Raw genomic sequence first — 14,607 nt, forward strand, 5'->3', positions numbered from 1 at the left:
CTTTGACACAGATGGCATTGACAAAAAGACAATCTCCCCCCCACTCCATCCACATTGGCACCATGTTCGCACTGCTGCCTCACGGCACCAGAGTCCCGGGTTCAATTCCAGCCTCGTGCTTATGCATACATGTGTGTGGAATTTGCACATTTTCCTCATGTCTGTGTGGGTTTCCTCCAGGTGCTCCAGTTTCCTCCCTCAGAGCAAAGGTGTGTAGGTTAGGTTGATTGGCTATGCTAAATTGACCCTTAATCTGGGGGATTAGCAGGGTAAATACATGCGGGGATAGGGCCTTGGTAGGATTGCTGTTGGTGCAGACCTGATGGACCAAATGGCTTCCTTCTGTACTGTAGAGATTCTATGATTTTAACAGTATAAACATCATCCTATTTTCTATAGTCTTCAGCTCTGATGAAGGGGCATCCAGACTCAATGTTTCCAGAATCTGCAGTAACTTGCTTTTATGTTAAACAGAGGCCGCTTTTGCACTCTTACATCGATGTAAAAGATTCCATGGCACAAAGAAAATTTTCCTTCGTGTTCTGACTAATATTTATATATCAACCAATATCACTAAAACAGATTACTTGTTCAATATCATTTTGCTATTGATGAAACTGAACAAATTGTTACATTTCCCACATTATAACAGCGACTGCACTCCCAAAAGTAATTCACTGGCTGTGAAGTAATTTTGGTATTATGTAAAGAAAAACCCGGCATAAATATTATTTTAGCTATTTGCTAAATTTCTCAATTTCTAAGCTATATTTTTTCTTGCATAAAGTTTTTTCAAAGACACACATGGTTTATTGACATTTGCAATGTCAATAAACCATGTGGGGCATGAAGCAGAGAAATGTATTTTATACCGCACAAGTACAATTTGTGTTCATACAGCAAATAAAATATCTAAGTTCCTCACACAGGAAGTGGATGATGTTAGTCAAATTCTTAAATCCAATTAGAAAATCTAATTTCTTTCCAGCACGAAAGAAAATGGTAAAAATAAGTGAGGTAGCATCAAGGTCAACATTCTTTCTAAATGTAAAAAATAATTGCCTTTCCTCAGTTAAAGTCAACTGACAATCTGCAAAATGAGAAATTAGAGATGGTAAACAAATAAAAACTTACTTGGTCTCATTCTCTAAACTTTATGCACTTCATGGTAAGGATGGTTTAAAGAGCTTCATTTACTCTAATTTTTATTTGCTTTTAAGTCATGGCTGTATATTATTCCATTTCTTCAGTTTAATAACCATTGTTCCAGTTGAATGAATTGGTCAGTTATTCACCATCCTTTTTTTCTTAGACAACACAGTGATTTATTTTACATTTAGAGAATGCTTGCTGAACTTGATGATGCCCAATTTATTTTTACTGCTTATCAACACATTAGAAAGTCTTAGACAAAATCATCACTTACTGCCAACATTAATAAAGCCTTTTCTGCCCAAGACAGTTATTATATTTTCAAGTAGCCAACCATTTAGCCTTTGACTTTTCATTTATACACCACTTTTGCAGCTGTCGATCTGCTCAATTACTTATTCATCCTTGATACTATGGTCCTCAGTTAAAGTTTTACCCTTTCCTATTCTATTCATTTCTTCTGAATTGTGTGCATGGAGAACAGGGATGGGGGAGAGATGGCAGGAGATGTTAAAGAAGGGGGGATAATCTCTCAGTATTTTACCAAAATTGGAATTGAAAAAAAAAGCACAGAACATATTAATGCCAAATATATCAGTTTGTTGTGCTGAAACCATTCTGGTGAGAACTATGGAACAAAGTTAGCATGTACAGTTAGAGTTTTCAAAAACTCTTATGCATTACAATTCTCCATAAAGGAAATCTGATATCAAATTTTCAAATGTTTATTAGACTCTTCCCCCTTCTTTATTAATAGTTGCCAAATATTAGCTCAAAAGAAAAACTTCAGTCTATTTTAAGCAATGACAAGAGGGATATGTGGAAACAGGAAGTTTACACTAATACCATCTCCAATATAATTAGAAACCTCAAATTTCCAAGGGCAAGCAATGTTCAGAAAATCAAGGGCACATTGCCTACAATTTCCCACTCATTCACATTATTAGACAAAATAAATCACTGGCAATGTACCTGTCGTGTTCCAAAAAGACTCTTGCACTGTGCATTGCCTCCACTAGCTTACTGGAGGTACGGCACCTCAGAAAATGTTGTCAGAATATCTAAATGGTCTAGAATCGGAACTATCGCAAGTTATTCCTGAATGTATCCCAACTCTGTATTTGAAATTCCAGGAGAGTAAACTTGCATCTCAATGTAGTATTTGAAAGTTATCCACGTACCAATGAGAAGCAGCACCACCACCACCCCCCCCCCCCCCCCCCCCCCCCAGTTGTGACGTAGCACGATAATTTGACTAGGTATACCGGCAGTCAGATATACAACATCAAAAGAGTTATGCTTCAAGGAAATGAGAAAAGAGCTTAAACAGAATCAACTTCAGGCAGCACTCAGAAGAACTTCTACTGAGGATAACTAATAAAGGCATACCATTGAGCATACAGTATCCCAACAGCTAGCAAGTACAATTTAAAGAGATTTGATCCTAAGCAGCTTATGATTTATCATCACATGTATTGGTATACAGTGAAAAATATTGTTTTTTGTGCACTATACAAACAAAGCATACCTTTCATAGGATCCATAGGGGAAAAGGAAAGAAGAGTGCAGAATGTAGTGTATAGTCATAGCTAGGGTGGAGAGAAAGATTAACTTAATATAAGGTAGGTTCATTCAAAAGGTATGAATATGAAATAAGTAATAGCAAGCTCTATAAAGATAGCAGAAAATAAGTAGAGGAAAACGGCTAATGTTACGCCGCTGTTTAAAAAAGGAAATAGACAAAAGGCAGGTAACTACAGGCCGGTTAGCTTAACATCTGTAGTTGGGAAAATGCTGGAATCCATCATTAAAGAAGAAATAGCAGGCCATCTGGATAAGAATGGTTCGATTAAGCAGACGCAGCATGGATTCATGAGAGGAAAGTCGTGCTTGACGAACTTGTTGGATTTTTATGAAGATGTGACTAGTGCGGTTGATGGAGGGGAACCGGTGGATGCGGTGTTTTTGGATTTCCAAAAGGCATTTGATAAGGTGCCTCACAAAAGATTGCTGAAGAAGATTGGGTCACACGGAGTTGGGGGTAGGGTGTTAGCGTGGATTGGGGATTGGCTATCCGACAGGAAGCAGAGAGTCGGAATAAATGGGTGCTTTTCTGGTTGGCAGATGGTAACTAGTGGCATGCCGCAGGGATCGGTACTGGGGCCTCAACTATTTACCATTTATATAGACGATCTGGAGGAGGGGACTGAGTGTATGGTATCAAAGTTTGCAGATGACACAAAGATAAGTGGAAAAGTGAATTGTGTGGAGGGCGTAGAAGGTCTGCAGAGAGATTTGAACAGGCTGAGTGAGTGGGCGAGGATCTGGCAGATGGAGTATAACGTTGACAAATGCGAGGTTATTCACTTTGGAGAAAATAAGAGCAAATTGGATTATCTAAATGGAAAACAATTACAACATGCTACTGTGCAAAGGGACCTGGGGGTCCTTGTGCATGAGACACAAAAACCCAGTCTGCAGGTGCAACAGGTGATCAAGAAGGCAAATGGGATGTTGGCCTATATCGCAAGGGGGATAGAATATAAAAGCAGAGATGTTTTGCTGCATCGGTACAGGGCATTGGTGAGGCCGCAGTTGGAATACTGTGTGCGGTATTGGTCCCCTTATTTGCGGAAGGATATATTGGCCTTGGAGGGAGTGCAGAGAAGGTTCACCAGATGGATATCGGAGATGAGGGGTGTTGATTATGAGGCGAGACTGAGCAGATTGGGTTTGTACTCGTTGGAATTTAGAAGGCTGAGGGGGGATCTTATAGGGACCTATAAGATAATGAAGGGGCTGGATAGGGTAGAGATAGAGAGATTCTTTCCACTTAGAAAGGAAACTAGAACTAGAGGGCACAGCCTCAAAATAAAGGGGGGTCAGTTTAGGACAGAGTTGAGGAGGAACTTCTTCTCTCAGAGGGTGGTGAATCTCTGGAATTCTCTGCCCACTGAAGTGATGGAGGCCACCTCGTTGAATATGTTTAAATCACAGATAGATGGATTCCTGATCGGTAAGGGAATTAGGGGTTATAGGGATCTGGCGGGTAAGTGGAACTGATCCACTTCAGATCAGCCATGATCTTATTGAATGGCGGGGCAGGCTCGAGGGGCTAGATGGCCTACTCCTGCTCCTATTTCTTATGTTCTTAAAACCAGTCAGATGAATCAGGAATGTCCAAAAACAATTTTACAACCAAGTCGAAGTGACTAGATAGAGAAATAGAAATTTGAATAGCTGTCGAAGTCAGTAAACAATGCTTCGAGAATTATTACAGCAGAGACTTGTCAGACAAGAACTGAAATCCCTTATTGATTCAAACAAGCACAGTCCAAATATAGATAAAAGAGCTGAATTCCATCAGAAGTTTTGATTTGATTTATTATTGTCTCATGTATTAGTATACAGTGAAAAGTATTGTTTCTTACGTGTTTTACAGACAAATCTTACCATAGAGAAGGAAAGAAAAGGGTGTAGAATGTAGTGTTACAGTCATAGCTAGGGTGTAGAGAAAGATCAGGTATGTTCACCAATGATTGCGCAATATTTAATACCATTTGCAATTCAGTGCCCAAAGGCTAGAAGCCTTGACTTGGAAGGTGAGAGGAAAATAACATTCGTGCACACAAGTGCGAGACAATGATCACCTCCAACTAAAGAGAACTATATCATCGGCCCCTGAATTTCAACAGCATCATCACTGAATTACCCTCCCAGAAGCTTAACTGAACTCATAAATATTGTGGCTACGAGAGGTCAGAAACTGAGAATTCTGTGGCAAGTAACCAATCTCCTGATTCCCCAAAGCTTGTCGAACATCTCTTAAGTACAAGTCTGCATTATGATGGAATAGTCCCTATTAGCTTGAATGATTGCAACTCCAACAACGCTCAAGAAGCTTCACACCATCCAGGAGAAAGCAGCCCACTTAACTTGCACTCCATCTACCATTTTAAACATTAAATCCCTCCACCACCAGTGAACAGTGGCAACTGTAGTGCAAGATGCACTGCAACAATTTGGGAGCACTCCGCTCACAGCAACATGCATGCCCCCTAGCTCTACCATTCACACACAAGGGCAGTGGTACATGGGAATACAACCATCTGCAACTTTCCCTCCAAATCACATCCCATTCTGACTTATAAATATATCACTGTTCCTTCACTGCCACTGAGTCAAAATCTTGGAACTCCCTCTTTAACAGCACGGTATGTAAAACCATACCACATAAACTGAAGTGGTTCAAGCAGGGAGGTGGTTTAGCCATGATTCAATGGATGATACCATAGAATCATATAATCCTACAATGCAGGAGGTGGTCATTTGGCCCATCGAGTCTGCACCGACCACAATCCCACCCAGACCCTATCCGCGTAACCCATGTATTTACCCTGCTCATGCCCCTGACACTAAGAGGCAATTTAGCATAGCCAATCAACTTAACTCGCACATCTTTGGACTGTGGGAGGATACCGGAGCACCCGGAGGGAACCCACGCAAACATGGGGAGAATGCGCAAATTCCACACAGACAGTCAAACGAGGCTGGAATTGAACCCGGGTCCCTGGCGCTGTGAGGCAGCAGTGCTAACCACTGTGCTGCCCTCAGGAAGAAAAAACTTTGCCGAGGCGAGAGACTGAGTAAGCTTGGGTTATAGTCCCTGAGATGAGACGATTAAAGAACAAGTTGATTGAAGGATATAAAACCATGAATTAAATTGGTAGGAAATGACTTTTCTCCAACAAGGACACCCAGAGAAAGAGAGCATAATCTTACAATTAGAACAAAATCAGTTAAAAGTGAATCCAAGAAAAAATCCTGTGTGCAAAAATGTAGAATGTGCTGCCTCAGGAGACCTTTACTGTGAGATCAGTAAGAGTCTTTCAAAGGAAATACTCAGTTGAGAAGGATAGAAATTAAGAGATTGGGGAAATGTTGTGGATTTGGGAATTAAAAAGGCAAAGACCTGCTACGCCTGACAAGATGGTGGAGTAGGTCTGACTGCCCGAATACCCTATTCATGGTGCTACAAGATCTAAACTATTCACTGCTCATCTCGGAAACCTATGACCAGGCCATAAAATTGTTAAAAGTTGGAAATTTAAGCCAACGAGTTCAGAAATTGGAAGGTATTTGGGTTAAAAAGTTAAGTCTCACATTGAGCCGTTATGCACTTTGGAGTTCTAAGCTCCAACTTCAAAAATTATGAAATGCAATGCATAGGTATTTTTCAAAAACTAACTGCCTGCAGCTGCCCTCTTCCACATTATGAAGAAAATCCTTTATATCCTGTTGATTAATCCTCTGAGATGCACATTATGCAGTTTTAAATAGAACTATTGCAGAAAAAGTCAGTAAACTAGAATAAATCAGATAGTGGAAATGCCATTTTGTTTAAATAAATGGGTTTTAAATACAAGATGGACCTACTTGATTTAAGCAGCAGTTCTGTGGACTGCTGCTGAATATGGTCTTTACAAGCAACGAGTTCATCTTCTAACTGCTTTTGTTTTGTAAGAGTACCATCAGCTTTCTCTTGACTCTCTTTCAGCTGTTGCTGAAGCATCTGAAAGAATACATAGCATATTGCTTAAGAAAAGAATATTTGTTACAACTGGCCTCGTTTTTTCTTTAGAATTCACTGTGGTTACATTACATACATCAAAAAAGGAAGTTAAAAAGAAAGTGGGATAGTGAATTTTAAAAGTTTCATGCCACACGAGCCATGACAATAATATGTAACTCGCATGGCAATTGTATTGTTACCCAGATACATCTTTTAAAGGCAGAAGATATCAGAGAGAATGGCTTTCTTCTTCATCCTTGCCAATCTTTCGGAAGATTGCGTGCAGATGGAGACAAAAATCTACTCAGAGATGCATTCCATTACATGCCTCTCCACTGCCTACAAGAATTATGACAATAATATGTCCAGCTAAGCATGGACTGTCCTGTGCAAAATGATTGCAGTTACAGAAATGTAGATAGCCAGATTTTCAAGACAAAGATGGGTAGGCTCGAGTCTCGGAATTTTCCAGCTCGCCGCATATGCATCAGTAGAAAAGCCTCTGAATGGCCCAATCTTTACTCTAGGAGGATTGGTGCAGGATAGAATTGGGCCCGCTGACATAGAAAGGGAGGCAGCCAACTGTCATGGCAGGCTGCTCAAAAGGCACACGAGGTTCTCTGGGACTTCATCCCAGTTGTATTGCCTTCGAGACCTCGCCCCGACAGCCCTCATTCACTTTCCATACCATCACACAACCTCTGCCCTCACTCACTAACCCCATGGCCCAGTACAAGCCAAATGCCTGCTCATGTCCTCCACTTGTTCTACTGGCCCCTCATACCCTCCATGCCAATTCATGACCCTTACATGCCCATTCATCCTGTATACATTACGTGCAGAACCAGTGAACCCTATAGTGATAATGGCATGTGGGGAACTGTGAAAAATCTTCTTTTGAAAAAATACTGCTATTCTTACAACCCTTATAAGTATTAAATAGACCATTAAAATATCAATGAGAGGCTTCAAATACTTTACACGACTTCATCTTGTGCAAACAGAGACATTGACAAAAGAGATCACAGAAAAAGTAACTTAATATAATTATATAAAGATGCCAATCAAGCAAAGGGAACAGTTCTCTTCAGCTGTCAAAACAAGTTCCCTGCTGAACTAATCTTGCGTGCTTGTCTAAGGGGCACTTGGAATGGAGGCAGGAATCCTGGAATCAGGATTCACCCACCATTTTTAAAGGGATCCAGAGGTACTCTGACTCAATGAAAATCCGGGCCCACCATTTGTAATTTTCTAATGCTTGATATCGCTACCACCCCTTAGGTTTCAGAAGGTGCCATAAGCCAGTGAAAACTGCAAACTCATTGAAAATTGAGAACCAAGGCACTTGTGCCTGAATGACTAGTGCTGAACTGCATAGTGACTTGATTAACCAAGCTATTGGGGATGGTTAGGGAGTGTTTCAATAAAAATTAATGATACCATTGAGGCAATCCAAAAGTAATTTTCTTGCCTGACTGTTTAAAAGTTACCCAGCCAAGTTAGGTTTTGCTCTCGGAGGATTTTTTTTTTAATTTGAAAAGAGAGTAACAAACTCCATATATAATATCCTATTGCATTATTATATTATCCAAATATGATTCACCATATTCATCTTACTGACCAAGACGTCAAATTGGCCATTCAAGATAATAACATAGGCAGAACATCTAATTTTTGCACTGAAGTTATTTCACACATACTGGTCCATAAACCAAATAAACGACTTTAATTCCAAAAGAAGACCAGTTCAAAAATAACTAGGGTTATATTCATCCACATATTGGGTTGTAATTTTCTTTAAAAATCAGGAAAGCAAATACTACTTTATCAAAATATTGGTATTAGCTCTTACTTTAACATTGTTTTCTGCTTTGTTTAATGCTCCTTGAAACTGTTCACATTTGTTCTTCAATTGATTGGCATTTTCATGAGTGATTTGTAATTCTATCTGCAGCTTGTCAAGTGCCTTTTTCAACGTAGTCTCTTGGATTTGAAATTCTATCTTTAGTTGAGATTCCTTCTGTTTCCACTGAAGCAAATTTTCTGATGTCTGCTGAGATTTTAAGCTTTCGATCTCATGTTTGTGAAAGGCTTGAGCTTTACTCAATTTGGCTTCAAATTCTTCCACCAGCTTTTGCTTTTCAAGTGTAAGTTCTTTAATTTTATTGTTCGTAGCAATTAGTTCATCTTTGAGTAGCTGCTGTAACGTCTCCTGTTGTTTACTTGAAGTTTCATGCTGATTGTGATGAGTGCTTAAGAGATTCTGGATCTCTAGCTTGTGAGCTGCCTGCAGTTCTTCCAAGGTTTGCTGTTTATTCTGTCCCAACTTAGTCTCTAACTGAATAAATTGTTGTAACTTAACATCAAAGTTTTCCTTAATTTCTTGGATATTTCTAGACATAACCGCAACACCTTGCATTTGATGGGTCTCTGTAGAAAGCTGCATATCTTCAACCTGCTGCTTATAAGCCTCAAATTCCGCCAGTGCTTCCTGTTTCATCTGTTCATTCTGTTCCAGACATTCTTCCAAGGACTGAATTTTCTTCCGTAGTTCTACTTCCTCATTAATTTTACCCTTATACTGAAGAATCTTCTCTTTCGTTTCATCAAAAATTTGTTGGATTTCTTCCTCATGTGCCTCTTTGAGTGCCTGGATAGCAGCTTCATGTTCATCATTTTTAGTATTTAAAGCATAGATCACCTGCAAAAAAAGAATGACATACATTATACTAATGGATCAATCATAGCATGTTTTGTGTCAAGAAAGAAGATTTGTCATTTTGTAAGGATTTTTATACCATAGAACACAATGTTTCATGTAAGTAAAATAGTGTTTATCCCTTTATGAATAAAATCTGAGTAAAAATCTGCCTTGCAGAGAATGGTCATAGCCCTGAACTTGAAACTTTCTTCAGCTTCTCTACTATCTCCTCTCTCCACACTCATCTAAACCATGTGACCCACCTCCAGCACTCCCAATCCTATTCCCTATTTCCCAACCTTATCATCCAACTTCCTTTCACCACCCCCGTCAATTAATATTGTAAATGGCTCCCCTTTCTTTGATACTGGCCTGTTCCCTTTCATCCCACTCCTCAGAAAAAACCCTTCCACTCCTAAACTATTGCCCCATATCCAACCTCCATTTCCTTTCCAAAGTCTTTGAATGTGTTGTTGCCTCATAATTCCTTGCACATCTTTCCCAAAACTCCAAATCTAGTTTTCAGATTCCCATTCATGACATATCATAGAAATCATAGAAACTCTACAGTGCAGAAACAGGCCATTCGGCCCATCGAGTCTGCACCGACCACAATCCCACCCAGGCCCTACCCCCATATCCCTACACATTTAACCCGCTAATCCCTCTAACCTACACATCTCAGGACACTAAGGGGCAATTTTAGCATGGCCAATCAACCTAACCAGCACATCTTTGGACTGTGGGAGGAAACCGGAGCACCCGGAGGAAACCACGCTGACACGAGGAGAATGTGCAAACTCCACACAGACAGTGACCCAAGCCGGGAATCGAACCCAGGTCCCTGGAGCTGTGAAGCAGCAGTGCTAACCACTGTGCTACCGTGCCGCCATATCACTGAAATCAGGTGACATTAAATGTGGCTGTCACCATGGTACACTTTGCTTTTTCAACCTGTCACAATTTTTAACATGTTTTACTCTACCATCCCCTACCAAAGCTGTTCCTCTATCATCTAGGTCAGTGGCACTAACCTTGCCTGAGTCTAATCTTATCTACAAATTACAGTAGAGAATTTTTTACAATGCTTTTTCCTCCCACTCACACCCCCACGACCCCCCCCAGATCTATCCTTGCCCCTCTCTCCATAGCACCCCCAACCCATGACCCCCACCCCCAAGATCTATCCTCGCACCCCCCACCCCACCAACTTCTATTTCTTATCCACATGCTTATTGTTATTATATCTGTCCATCTCTTGCTTTACAGTTTTGAAGGATACACTCAGAAATGTTAACTGGTTTGTTTTCTCCACAGATATTGTATGACCTGAGCGTTTGTAGTATTTTATGTTTTGTTTCTGATTTTGTATTCTAAATATATATTTCATATTGTTACTCCAGATTCTAACCACAAGAAAGCACAGAGAACTTCAAAAAAATTTTGTGCAAAAGCAACCAAATGGTAGAATTAGATAACACAACAATCGAATCATGTTATGAGAACTTCCTTCTTAAGATTCAACTGAGTTGCTGGGAGCAATCTCGGAACACCTCATCTGCAAAGCAGCGGTAGCATCATTTGGTAAAGGCAAAACCCGCAACAAAGGATTGGTTTGAGACTGACTTGGCTGAGATGACATCTGTTATTGATGCAAAAACAATGCCGACATGATACACAACATGAACCCAACAGCTAAAACAGTGCACAACCTGAAAGAAGCCATGCAAAAGATAGGGAGATACTGTACAAATAAACACTGGATCAACTTATGTGTAGCAATCCAAACTGTCTGAGGTCTGGGGATCCTTGTGCATAAATCACAAAAGGCTAGAATGCACGTTCAGCAGGTAATAGAGAAGGCAAATGGAATGTTGACCTTTATTGCAAAGTGAATGGAGTATAACAATAGGTAAGTCTTGCTGAAACTATCCAAGACACTAGTCAGGCCACACCTGTAATACGGTCAGGAAACAGAGGTAGTGTTAAGTAATCTACATTTGCATTGTTGGAAATTAGAAATATGGCATAGATTTAAGAGAGTTTAATTTAGTGTTTCTGTGTACGGGTAAAATTCTAGCTAGATGCATGTTAAATAAAGGTGGCTGCATGTATGGGGGTTTGGGTTTCATGTCAAACTGTGTCTGTATTGTACTTAGAGAGTTTACAATGTCAAGAGCAAACAAATGTAAAGGAATAGTTTGTTGCCTCGCAACCAGGGGCCACCTTTAGGTTAGAAGCACCTTTTGAGTTTAATTTTAGCTCAATCCAAGGCTGTAGGTGCTTAGCAGCTAGAAAGGAACAGCTCTCCCAGAAGCAGAAGCAGGAGAACAAAGTAATGGGAAGAAAGCAAGTCTCAGAAACTAAAGAATAGATAGTTCTAGAAACCAGGGAATGAAAAGAGAGATCCGAGAAGATTCAAGTAAAAGGGAGAAAATGAACTGGAATTTGAACAAGGTACTATTCATTGGAATTCAGGTAAAAGGCAGAGAAGTGTTCTGATTTAAAGAGATAGCTGTAGTAACTAGATTTAGTTATGGTCTTTTGAGCCAGGGTTCCATTCTGAGATCTACCTGTCCAGCAGTATCAACTGCAATCATAAATATTGTGAACAGTTTTGGCCCCCTTATCTAAGGAAAGAAACACAGGCATTGGAGGCAGTCCAGAGAAGGTTCATTAGGTTGATCCCGGGTACGGAGAGATTTTCTTATGAGTAATCATAGAAATCATAGAAACCCTACAGTGCAGAAGGAGGCCATTTGGCCCATCGAGTCTGCACTGACCACAATCCCACCCAGGCCCTACCCCCACATATTTACCCGCTAATCCCTCTAACCTACGCATCTCAGGGGCAATTTTAACCTGGCCAATCAACCTAACCCGCACATCTTTGGACTGTGGGAGGAAACCGGAGCACCCGGAGGAAACCCACGCAAACACGAGGAGAATGTGCAAACTCCACACAGACAGTGACCCGAGCCGGGAATCGAACCCGGGACCCTGGAGCTGTGAAGCAGCAGTGCTAACCACTGTGCTACCGTGCCGAGTAGATTGAGTCTGTACTCATTGGAGTTTAAAAGAATGGGAGGTGACCTTGTTGAGACATATATGATTCTCAGGGGGCTTGACCGGGTAGATGCTGAGAAGTTGTTTCCCCTTGTGGGAGAATCTGGGATGAGAAGGCATAATCTCAGAGTAAGGGGTTGCCCATTTAAGACAGAGATAAGAAGGAATTTCTTCTCTCAGAGGGTAGTGAATCTGCGGAATTCTTTACCACAGAGGGCTCTAGAGGCTGGTCATCAAGTAAGTTCAAGACCAAGACAGATCAATTGTTAATCAGTAAGGGAATCAAGGGTTATGGGGATCAAGTGGGAAAGTGAAGTTGAGGATTATCATATCAGATCAGTCAGGATTTGATTGAATGGTGAAGCAAACCCAATGGGCCAAATGGCCTACTTCTGCTCCTACGTCTTAGTGTCTGTATTTCTCTCTCTCTCTCTCTCTCCTTCCCCAGTGTTTTTCTCTTTCTTTTTCGTTCCCCTAATCGTATTTGTCTCTCTCTTTAGAACATAGAAAAGCTACAGCACAAACAGGCCCTTCGACCCACAAATTGCGCCGAACAATTTCCTTACCTTCTAGGCTCATCTATAACCCTCTATCTTACTAATCTCCATGAACCTATCTAAAAGTCTCTTAAAAGACTCAATCGAATCCGCTTCCACCACCACTACCGGCAGCCGATTCCACGCACCCACCACCCTCTGAGTGAAAAACTTACCCCTAACATCTCCTCTTTACCTACTCCCCAGCACCCTAAACCTGTGACAACCATTTCAGCCCTGGGTAAAAGCCTTTCTTCTTCCCATATTTCTCGTGCACTCTCTCATTCCCCAGTGTTTTTCTTTCTATCACCTTTCCTCAGCATGTTTTTCTCTCTACCTCTCTCCTTCCCCAACATATTTTTCTCTTGCTCGCTCCTACCCCCTAGAGTTTCTCTCTTCCACTCTCCTTCCAGCATGTTTCCTCTTTCTCTCTTGCGTATCCCCCATGCGTTTCTCTTTCTCTCTCTCTCCATCTGATCACTTTACCAAATTAAAATTTAAACAGTAAAAAAATATATAAAAATATAACAGAAATATCTGATTGTATGCACAAAATATCTGATCCTCATTCAGATCTGGCGGAATGTCTGTTTTCAAAGCTTTTCCAATTAGCCACTAATTAGGCTAATCTAGATTAAAAGTAAACAAATTCATGGAAAATATAGTTTTTATACTTTGTTAGTACGTATTCTGATTTTATTTTCAGTGAGTTATTGACAAGGAAACTGTCTAATTTAACACAGATTATAATAGTCATGATTGAAGGACAATTTTGATCTAAATATAGTATTTCTCTTCAAATCAATGTTGTGTCAATGAAATGCATTTTAATTTTAAAAACAGACACAGTCAAGTTGATCACATCACCACGATATTCCTTTTATCTATTGCTTCTTATTGTTTTGTCATGCCTTCTCTGCAGATTTGAAATACTGATGCAGGATAAAATTGCTGAAGGGAACATAGTGTCCCTGATATTTTTCTTTAAACAAAATGTCCATATTGTAAGCAGTTAAGCTTTGATTTTCCTAACAGATCCCATCACTACAATGCCGAAGAAAACCTGAGGGCCTAGATGCCTGAAGGAAGAATCACTAATAAAGGGTTAAAATGATTGGGAATGCAGAAGAATCCAACGTTCTTGGAAATGTTATTGGGTGGGGTAGTTTTGAGAGAAAGTACTGGCAAGAGATTTGAAAACAAAACTTAGAATGTTCAAACTTAAGTGTTGGTGGACTGGGATCCACTGTAGATAAGCAAGCATGGGGGAAGACATGTTACCAGAATTTAATAAATAGAATGAGTTCAAATTTATGGAAGTTGAAAAATGGAGACCTTATCAGCAGACCATTGGAATGCACAAGTCTGCATCTAACGAAAACATGGTCCAGAGTTTTAACAGAAGACAAGGTGAAGTGGGGAGGGGGATGGACAATGTTACAGAAGTGGGCTGGCCCATCTTTGTGATGGAAAAGAACAGTGGCCCGGGGGGGGGGGGGGGGGGGGGGGGGGGGGGGGGGGGGGCGGGGGGGGGGGGGGGGCGGGGGAGGAGCAGTACAAAATTGGCATCAAAGGGATTA

At 40.6% G+C, this 14,607-nt stretch overlaps 1 protein-coding gene across 13 annotated transcripts in view; it reads right to left on the reverse strand.

The window, feature by feature from the left end:
* fam184ab (family with sequence similarity 184 member Ab) overlaps positions 1-14,607 on the reverse strand; it is a 189,140-nt gene that overhangs the window by 125,588 nt on the left and 48,945 nt on the right. For all 13 annotated transcript variants that reach the window (XM_078212733.1, XM_078212732.1, XM_078212727.1 and 10 more), the window contains exons 2-3: positions 8,577-9,425; positions 6,589-6,724 (exon numbers count right to left, since the gene is read on the reverse strand). In XM_078212733.1, the coding sequence (XP_078068859.1) occupies positions 6,589-6,724; positions 8,577-9,425 (985 nt within the window). The remainder of the gene's footprint in view (positions 1-6,588; positions 6,725-8,576; positions 9,426-14,607) is intronic.

Source organism: Mustelus asterias, chromosome 5 (assembly GCF_964213995.1).
Source record: "Mustelus asterias chromosome 5, sMusAst1.hap1.1, whole genome shotgun sequence".
NCBI classification, from domain to species: Eukaryota; Metazoa; Chordata; class Chondrichthyes; order Carcharhiniformes; family Triakidae; genus Mustelus; species Mustelus asterias.